Source organism: Galeopterus variegatus, unplaced genomic scaffold, assembly GCF_000696425.1.
Source record: "Galeopterus variegatus unplaced genomic scaffold, G_variegatus-3.0.2 Scaffold7359, whole genome shotgun sequence".
Lineage (NCBI taxonomy): Eukaryota > Metazoa > Chordata > Mammalia > Dermoptera > Cynocephalidae > Galeopterus > Galeopterus variegatus.
The window spans coordinates 97107-107378 of record NW_007733470.1 but is presented as its reverse complement, the minus strand read 5'-3'; the positions used below and the strand labels follow the sequence as shown (position 1 = coordinate 107378).

Here is a 10272-nt window from a genome sequence, read left to right as displayed (position 1 = left end):
ATAATAGCCAAAAGTGGAAACAATCCAAATATTCATCAGTTGATAAATGGTTAAACTAAATTCGGTCTAGCCATACGATGGAATACTACACACCAAGAAAAAGCAGCAAAGTACAGAAACATGCTACAACATGGAAGAACCTTGAAAACATCATGTTAATTGAAAGAAGCCAGTCACAAAAGGTGATATATTGTGCATTTCCATTTAGAGGAAATATCCAGAGTAGGCAAATCCATAGAAATAGAAAGTAGATAAGTGCCTGGGAGGGGCTAGAGGAAATGGGGATTGATTGCTAATGGGTCCAAGGTTTCTTTTTGGTGTGATGAAGTTCTGGAATTAGATAGTGGTGATGGTTGTACAAGTTTGTGAATGTACACTTTGAATGGTGAATTTTGTGATACATGATTTATATATCAATGAAGGAAAAAAGCTCATGAGTGCAGTTAAGTGCTCTTTTTCTGTCTTCATTTTTTCTCTGAGTGCAGTTAAGTGCTCTTTTTCTGTCTTCAGTTCAGAAGCCCACTTTAGCAGAGTTTTAGACTTTCTGTCAATTAGCCACTTTTTGCATCTTTTTGAATGTTCTCCAGATCGAGGCAGCGTTTGTCCTACTAGGGTCAGTGTGCCTACAGCACTAACCGTCTTTTTCCATATGTACTCTTAGCCTGTCTTTAGTGTATTTGTCTTTTAATATAATAGATTTTTCATTAATAAGAGTCTCCATGGTCAGATAAGTTTGGAAAATGTAGTTAAACATGTTTCTTAACTTTGAGCTGGTAATGTTTTACTGGGCAAATCCTACTTTGCCCACACACCCAAAATACTTTTGGTGGCACATAGTCTTTGAAACTACTTTAGGAGTTAAGCTTAAGTCACAATATTTTGAAATTTTACTCTGAATCTGATTATTGTATGTGTTAATCTATTCAGTTTATTTAATATGTGGTAAATCATGTATGACTTTGATGTTTTTATCTCCTCACAACCGGTCTTTTCGCCCCTTGTAATTTATCAGATTTTCTAAGCATGGTCCAGGGACCAACAGGGTCCTTGAGCCCTTTTCAAAGGGTCCGCTACGTCAGAACTGCTTTCACGACACTAAGATGTTATTTTCCTTTTTCAGTCTCATTCTGTCGTGAGTCTGCAGTTTTCCAGAAGCTATGATGTGTAGTATTACAGCAGATTGAATGCCAAAGTAGAAGATTCATTAGAGATAGAGTAGAAAACACTGCCACGCTTCTCAGTAAATATTTTTTTATTTCCCAAAATGTAGTTATTTTTCATTAAACTTCATTGTTTATGTTAACATGAAATGGGTTTATTGTTGTTTTAAATGAATTCATACACATCCTTTAAAATTTTTCTGCATTTTAATTTCTAATTTGATAAATACTGATAGATATAACCCATATAAACAAAAGCTCTTTGGGTCCTCCTGAGACCAAAAGGTTTAAAAGCCACTGATCTGGGTAATGTGAGCAATTTGTTAAATCCATACAGTAAAGCTAGATTCGTGGAATATTTATACATATACTGTAATTGAGAGCATTAAAATCTGCATTCTGGAGTGTTTTTAAGTCAGTGTAATTGGTTGTGTAATTGGTTGTGACTTAGTTGTTTTCTCTCTGATTTTTAACATGCCTTATCTATTTCACAAGCCTGTGTGAATACAATTGGAACAACCACAGGGAAAGTGCTTTCCGCTTTTGGCTTAAAAAGATGTCACATAAATATCATTAGACCTTGTGAAATTAGAGAATTACTAAAACCATTGGTTTCACTTTTAGGACACCTGTTATAATCTATTCACTATAAATAGTTTAATAACCTGGCAATCTTTGACTGTCACACCATGTTTAATTTTGACTGTTAACTCTTAGCAGTTTTTGAAAAACGTAGAAACTTTCATTTCCATCATTGATTTAACGTCAAATTTTAACATTGGATTTTCAAGTCTAAAAGAAAGTAGATGCACTTTTAGTGTAAGCTCACAAGATTGAGATGTTTTTAACCCCGTCATTTGAGGGAAAACGGTGAGTGATATTAAAACATTACGTCTGTTTTGTTCGCAGTTGGGGTTGGACCTGGAAGAACTGGAGGAGATAGAAGAGGACGCCGGCCTGGGGAATGGAGGCCTGGGGCGGCTGGCAGGTAACCAGCTGCTCCCGTGCAGCGTGAGCCCCCTCTGACCTGGTGGCTGGGTGCTCCTGACCCTGCCCTGTCGGGGTAAATTGCCTAAGAGTGGGTGGACAAGTTCTTCAGGTCAAGATCTTTGCCATGGGAGGGAAAAATTTGGGAAATACATGTTTTCTTTCCTAAAAGGGCACTTCATGGTTATTAGAAGACCAAGCTTGCCAGCGTTGGGTAAACTGGTGCTGGGAGGGGTTCTTACTGCGCCGACCCCTTTCCAGGGTTGAAACGCCAGTCCTTGGGGAAGGGCAGAGGGGCAGGAAGACCATGTGAGTGCGGCCCTGCTCATGGCAGGGGTGGGACATGCAGCTTCCGGCAGCCAGCGGGGCCCCCAAGGCACAGAGCGCCTCCCCTCCAGATGAGGCTCCCTGCATTCGAGAGCACACCCAGTTTTGTTGTTTTCTGTTTTAGTTACTTCTGCCAGCCTTTTTGGGGAAAGAGAGCTGGGTTAAGAACATGGGTGTGAAAGAGCCTCACGGTGATTCCTGGTTTTGCTGTGTGCTTCAAGGCTCTCAGGGACATTATTTCTAGAGCAGACATAAGTCGGGAGCACATTTTGGTTTTTTGGCCATGCATGTGCAGGGCCGTGGGAGGGTGGCCTGTCCCCGAGCCGCTTCGCATCATGGCCCCTTAGAAAGTTGCCATTTTGTAAACAGAGTACATGGCTTAAAATTTACCTAGGGTGGGTGTGTTTTCAAGTCTTTTTTTTTTTTTTGCCACACCCCCCCCAGCTGCAGGGGGTGGGGTGGGGGGAGGGAGGACTGAGGGGAAGGGAACGCCCAGGGCGTGGGGGGAGGGGGGAGGCGCCTCCTCAAGTCTTCAATCCTGCAAGTTATAAATGCCACGTGTTTCTCTCAAACAAGACAGCACATGGATCCGTAAAGCAAGCATTTGCACGCTTTACCCCCCATCCCTGCTCCACTAGCCACGTGTGTCCTCCACATCCTGCTCTCAAATGCAGGCCTGCGGTGTCATTTAAATGTGAGCTCAGACCAGGCACATTGTGCCGCAGCTCCCTTTCCTCCCATGAGACCCTGTTGTGGTAGCAGACACAGCACAGTCCCAGGGACCCTGAGGGTAAGGCCAGGGACTGAGCTGCTAGGGTTTCAGTCCACTCTGTGCTCCAGCCCCACGACATTTGATTGATCATTGCCATCCCCTACTTTGTCCTTTCTCAGTAAACACAGAACCTGGTTTCCTCAGCTAGAGAGAGGGAAGCTTCAGCCTCCTTTGTCTCTGCTGCGGCCCCCTGTGTTCCTTAATGAGCGTTGTGACAGCCATGGGCTCTGGTCTGTTGGCTGGTACCTGTTAGCTGGGCTGGTCCCTTCACTCCCCTCTGGCCTGGCCTGGACCTGGGGCACCACCTCCCCCACCAGCCCTCTCTGTGGCTTGGTGTGAATCGACTCCTGCCCCTGGCAGACTGGGCAGCATCGAGCCCACTGTGGCTTGATCTTCGCTTTCCCTCCTGTGAGGAGGGTTCCCTGGATGAGCACCGGGCTCACGTTTGTTCCCTTCCTCATCACTGTCCCTCAGTAGAGTGCCTGGCACCAAGGCGTCTGAGTGGGTTTGATGAATAGGGCAACATATGTGCGCTAGTGTTCCATGTGGATTTTTTTCCCTTTCTTTTTTTTCAACCCAGAATTTTACTAAGGTTGCCTTCTAGATATTTATTCAAAACACTGTTTTTGTTTTGTTTGTTTTTCAAGACGTTTTGATCAGAGAAAAGCTCAATTTGGTGACATACTGCTCCAGCCACCTCCTGGGGACCGTGGTGGCACTTAGGAGCTCAGGTGTTTGGGTGTTAGGGACATGAAATGTGCTCACCAGCCCTTTCCTGTGCCTGCCTCACTGACATGGTGGAGGGAGAGATTTTGTGCTGTGTCCCGCAGCCTAAACCACGTGGACTTTAATTAGAGCGTGCTGTGGGTGGGGAGGCTTCATACCTAGGTTCAGATGTCCGAGAGCGAGTTAGCCCGAGGGGACTTTGTGTTTGGAGTGGTCCAGCCTCCCTGGGCGCTCTGTGGGAGTCTTTACCTTCCGTCCCTGCTCCCCACAACTCCTGAGTGAACACCTCCATCCCACTGATATTTCCTTCGCATAGCCCTAGGCTCTCAGGCTGAGTGGTGGGGGTCCAGTCTCTGAGCCACATCCCCATGAGTCCCTGATGCCAGTGGGCCTCGATTCTGCTGATTGTCTTTGACCTGTGATTGGATTTTTCAGCCTGTTTCCTTGATTCGATGGCCACCTTGGGCCTGGCAGCATACGGCTACGGAATCCGCTATGAATTTGGGATTTTTAACCAGAAGATTGTCAATGGCTGGCAGGTGGGTGATATTTGGTTTCTTCACTGGTTTCTAGGCACTCGTTTACACGAAAAAATAAACAGTACTGCTTTCAGTCTGTCTTTTTGTACTTTAAACTCCTTGGAGAGATGACAGGCTGGTCATGGGCAAAGTGGAACAGGTCAAGGCTGCCCAGCAGCTCTGTGTGACCCTGATGAGGTTGTCCCTGTGTGGGCTCTTCGCAAGTGGCTTCGATGTGGTGACGGGGAAGTCAGGTGGAGGAGGACACAGAAGCCTGGCTGAGCCTTTTGAGAGACCCCCAGACAGGACCATCTGCAGCTGGAGGGTGAGAGGCCGTGGGCTGCTGCTCGTTTTCCAGCTGTGTCCAGATGTGGAGCGAAGGGTGGAGTTCTTGTGCTTCGCCTCGTGAGATGATTGCCCTTGAGAGTTAGAGAAGCAGTTACTGGAGGCATCTTCGTTCCCACCTTCCGCCTTCACTCTCTGGCATCCGTAAGGGAACAGCATGCTGTGGGGTTGGAGGCCAGACCCAACAACAGTGGCTCCCAGGAAGAGTGAGTCTTGACTTCAAAGCATTAAAGTACAGCCAGGCATGGTGGTCAGGACAGCGTTGGTGAAGAGAGTGTAGCCTCAAGTGTCTCACCGTCCTCAGCCAGGCCAGGGGAAGCCAGGTCCTCCATTCCACCTGGGTGGAGGGTGGCTTACTCAGTGTCGTTTGGGTTCCAGAAGTCACTTCAGATAAAGCAGGGCTGGGGTTAGGATCAAGAGGTTTGGAGTGTCAGAGCAGTGAAACAGAGCCTGGCCGCAGGATGTGTCCCGAGTGTGCGCAGGGCTTGGGTCATCAGGAGGTTAACCTAAAAAATAAGCACATCTTAACTGTAAGGCATGCACGAAGATATGTTTAGTGGGAACCTGTGCTGATGTCTGCAGCTCACTTGGAAACGCACCCCAATTTCCTGGACTGACGGAAGGGGAAGCGATTCGTCAGTTACAGCGAGGAGCTACGGGCACAGAACCTGGGGTGGGCATGTAGGTGTTCACCGTCAAGTCTTTGAACGTTTCTGGATGTTTGAAAGTGCTCATGATAAAATGTTGGCAGAGAAGAGTGTAGTGGCTGAAAGTGAAAGAGCAGATTCGGGCCCGCAGCTTGGTGATAGAAATGCTCTCTCCGGCCGTGTGAGGGCAGGGCGCCCCGGCAGCCTCCGAGGGGCTTCCTCTGTGGGGCGAAGGTGCTCGGCTGGTGGTTAACTCTCTCTCCCGTTCCGGCTCTCTCTTCCCTGCGCCGTTTGTGGGTGTATGAGACAGACACCCGGAGACCCCTCCTTGCTTAGTTGGAAGTGTGGCCATAAGCAGGGTGGTGGTGCGTTCTGGTTTTTACCGCAGACTCTTTTCTTCGGATGGTTCTCATTCCTGCAGCTCTGGCTGTCTTGCCTAACGGTAGGACGATGAGTGACAAACCTGCCTCCCCACCCGTCTTCGTGGGCAGTGGTCAGGAACGTGGCTTTAGCTGTAGCAGACGGAAGTGCAGGTGGCGCTTGGGAGCAGTCGTGACGGACGGGGCTGCAGGCCAGGGGGCGCCCTCGTGAGGAGCAGGGAGCATGGGCGGGGCGGGGCCTTGTCTTTGGGAAGATGCTGCTGCCGTAGGTGACTCTGGGATGACTCTGCAGTAGATGGTCGGGCTCCTTTGGCTTTGGTGAATCTCACTAATGGACAAGGACGTGCCACCAGGTCAGAAAGCTGCATTGATCACCAGACACAGAAGTCTTGCCGGGAATACTGTGGGAGGTGCATGTTGAAGCCGTCGCCTTCCTGAAAGCATAGCCCGAATGCTCTCTCTGCCGACTTTTTACTTCTGCGTAAGAACCATTAAAAAAAAAATCCTCCAAAGTGTCGTGCTAGGGTCGCTTGTTTAATTTGAAGAGAAAAGACTTGTTCTCATTTATATTTTAGTTAATTTATGCTTTGGAATTCTTCCTTCACTGCTGTGCCAGATTAATTCACTCACTGCTTGCAAGCGGAGTGGATTCCACAGGGTGGCGGGATGAGCCGCCCCATCAAATGCTTCTGCTGAAAGGGTGGGTTGAGTCTGTGGGGCTACTTCTGACTTTATTGATGGGAATGGTTTTTGCATATGTACTGGTCTTGGATGCCACTCAGTACAGTTTTTGAAAAATAAGCTGCTTCGAGGAAGGTATAGCAGAAAAGCAGCGTCTGCATGGCATGTCCTGGGCAATCGAGCTGTGAGCCTCTCCGGGCACCAGCACAGCCCTGGCCTCTGTGGATTTGCAGTGTCATTTTCAAAGCAGGGTCTTCTAGTGATTCCTGTTTTTTTTAATAACAGATTTATTGAGATATAAGTTGTTTTTAGCGTATTCAAAGTTGGGTAAGCATCACCACTCCTATCCAGAATATTTTTATTACCCCAGAAAGAAACCCTGCAGCCATTCACAGTCACACCCCGTGCCAGGCTCCATTCACTGCTCTGTCTCCAGATGGGCCTGTTCTGGGCATTTCCTGCGCGTGGGATCATACGAGGTGTAGCCTTTTGCGACTGGCTTCCTTCACCTCAGTGTTTTCATGTGTCAGTGCTTCGTTCCTTTTTGTGGAGAATCCAGGTGTTTGTAACGTCCTTTTATTTGGATGTATGTTTCTGAATTTTATATGAGTTTGTTACTTTAGTAGTCCAAACTGTTCATTTTAAAACACATGGCTTGACTGGAACTGGAAATCTTTACGTCGTAAACAAGCTGTAGTTCTGTTTCCGTGCTGGCATGGGCCGAAGACTGGGTGGTGGCCTGGCACCTGATGTCTTCTACTGTGTGACGCACCTCACCACCACCCCTTTTTAGGTCGAAGAGGCTGACGACTGGTTGCGCTATGGCAACCCCTGGGAGAAGGCCCGGCCCGAGTACATGCTTCCTGTGCACTTCTACGGGCGAGTGGAGCACACGCCCACAGGCGTGAAGTGGCTGGACACGCAGGTACCAGTTGAGAGCTGGGCAAGGGCCGCCCTGCAGTTCTCTCATCGTTACCTTGACATCTTTCTGGGTGTGGGGGGGCTTGCTGCTTCCCCGGAGGACTTAATGCAGTGTAGAAGGTGGGGGAGGTTTAATTCACCTCATACGCCCGGTTCTTACACCTTGATGGGAGCTTTCCAAACAGTGGGAGATGCTGAGCACAGCAGAGAGGAGGCCATGTGTTAAGCCACTGCAGCTCAGCAGAGCTGTGTGGGGTCGAGACCGGCAGCCAGAGATCGCGTGCTCGCTGCCGTTCAGACACCGCCATGGCTGCGTAATGGCCCGCGGGTGGGGATGAAGGCTTTGACCCAGGCAGACGTGCCCCTGTGGAGGGCTCCATGAGCTTGTGCACCGCTCGCTCCCCTGCTGGAGCCACACGCAGCCCACAGCTCTTGGGAAAGCGTCTGCGCCACCAGAGCCCGGGACATGTGTGCGAGGCCTGGGCATGTGTCCCAGAACAGGGCCAGGCTCCCTCCCCGCTGGCCCTGACGGGAGCCTGCCACTCAGCCTCCTGGGGCCTCTGGCCTCTGGAGGGGCCGACGGACAGGCTGTGTGGAAATCATCGTGAGGTGTGGGAGGAGGAGGGACAGGCAAGCCTAGAGCCTGGGAGGTGGTGGCGTACAGAGTTGTTGCCCTGACTTTCCGGAATGTAGTTTAAATGGGGTACATTGGGCTAGAGCAGGCTGGAGCCATGTTGTGGGGGCAGAAAATGCATGAAAAGTTGGGCTTAACTTGAAAAAGCAGAGGAGGGGGTGCAGTGTCCAAGAATTGGGGGGCATCACGAGGGGCTTCACCCCAGCGCTGGCAGAGGGAGCAGGGGGGCTGGGACGCTCTGCTGGAGACGTGTTGCTCGCTTGGGCATGGCCATGTGGGGCAGGGGCAGGTTGGCAGATGGGAAGGAAAACATAGTTCTGGGGTTTCAGTCCTGGTGGACCTGCTCATCGACATGGTAAAACCTCCGTTGTCCCCATACTCACCACCGCGAGCGGGCCTGAGTGTGCGCCCACGGGAGCACCCGGCAGGAGTGGGGCTGATGTCTTTGCACAGACGCGACTCCAGGGGAATCTGTGGGGCTGGGTGGGTGGGATCTGCCAGCTGCGGCGGAGAGTGCGGCTGTGTTCCTGCCAGGACTGTTGGGCGTGTGGAGGGCAGTGGGCAAGGCACCCGACGGGAGGAGCCTTGCTGCAGGCGCTGAGAGGAGGAGGCCTGAATAGAAGCCGTTTGTTGGGAGAAGGCCGAGTCCTCGAATTGCTAAAGCAGAGTTGAGCGAGGGGAGCGAAGGTGGGAGGGCCGAGGGAGGGAGGGGCAGGCCAGCGCCGCAGCACCTGAGGCGTGGGGACGTGGTGAGGCGGAGCTGTGGCTCTGCCAGGTGGCCTCGCTCAGGACGGCTGTGCGGTACCACAGGGCAGGCCTGGGTGGGGACCTCGGGGCTCAGTGTGGGCAAGCGTGCTCTGACAGAAAGGGCAGAGCTGGTAGGCAAGCGAGGCAGGCAGCGAGGATGGCCGGGTGCTCGCCGACGCAGGCTGTACGTCTTCTCCATGTCTAGGTGGTGCTCGCCATGCCCTATGACACGCCGGTGCCCGGCTACAGGAACAACACCGTCAACACCATGAGGCTGTGGTCTGCCAAGGCGCCCAACGACTTCAAGCTGCAGGACTGTACGTGCAGCCGGCAGCCACCCTGCTCTCTTGTTCCCATTTGGATGGCTTGTTCCCACAGCCCTTGTCCCCCCTGTGTTGTCACAGCCGCAGAAGCTGGCGTGGCTCCTCCTCTGGGCATGCTGGGGCCTTTGTGGAGAGCGAGGCTGCACGTACAGTGTGGGGAGGGCCCACGGCCAGAGTGGACCAGATAGCCAGGCCCCAGGGTCATGCTCATTCAGACCACGTCCCCTGAGGAAAGAGCAAGGGGCTGGTGTCATGCTGGTGTGTGGGATGCCGCAGGAGAGGGCCAGCACCCCCTGAGGGGTGGGGGTGAGATGAGGCGCGGCAGCGGCAGCTTGGGGGTGCCTCGGCCTTCTCAGTGGCAGCCGAGCAGGAGCGGTGCTGAGGAGGCCCGTGTGACCACCTGTCTCTTCCAGTCAACGTGGGAGACTACATCGAGGCAGTCCTGGATAGGAACTTGGCTGAGAACATCTCCAGAGTCCTGTATCCAAACGACAATGTGAGTAGCTCACGTGGCTGAGTCGAGGGCAGGGTCTCCAGCAGGGCCCGCTGCCACCACGTGTGTGCACGCGGCTGCTCCCGGGGGCTGGGGCAGCACGGCCGTCTGTGGCAAAGTACAGCGAGTCCACACATGCCCGTCAGTGTCTCTCTTTGGCCCTCCCTCCCGTAACAGAGTTCGTACGGAGGTCTGTTGCTTTGCCCCCCATGGATTTGTCACCCTCCTTCCCCTGGGTGACGGAGACGCAAAGGATTACTCAAAGCCCATCTCTTTCGAGCAGTGAGAGGCCCTGAAGTGGTTAATCTCCCTTTGGGACGCTCAAGTAAGAGCCATCCCTTCCTTTTGGGAAATTAACGCCAAATTGGGGTTTTTTTCTTGCATTTATTTTCCAGACCAGGAAGTTACAGGAAGAGACATAGGTGAGGTTATAGTTTAACAGTATAGGCTGGTAACTTTCAGTGAAACAAGCCAGGTGTCATTCCAGTAGACAACTAAGTGGTCCTATCAGCAACAGTTTGATCTTAGCAAACATTCCTTCTTACAGCAACTCCTCAGTATCATTACATGACAATCAGTAACTAGTCTGTCCTTGAGCCAGCAACCTGCTG

At 51.3% G+C, this 10272-nt stretch overlaps 1 protein-coding gene across 1 annotated transcript in view; it reads left to right on the top strand.

Annotated features, from left to right (window-relative positions):
- The window catches only part of PYGB (phosphorylase, glycogen; brain), a 37991-nt gene that overhangs the window by 9461 nt on the left and 18258 nt on the right, over nucleotides 1–10272 (top strand). The window contains exons 2-6 of the mRNA XM_008591875.1: nucleotides 2070–2148; nucleotides 4408–4511; nucleotides 7337–7468; nucleotides 9051–9162; nucleotides 9582–9664. Coding sequence (XP_008590097.1) covers nucleotides 2070–2148; nucleotides 4408–4511; nucleotides 7337–7468; nucleotides 9051–9162; nucleotides 9582–9664 — 510 coding nt within the window. The remainder of the gene's footprint in view (nucleotides 1–2069; nucleotides 2149–4407; nucleotides 4512–7336; nucleotides 7469–9050; nucleotides 9163–9581; nucleotides 9665–10272) is intronic.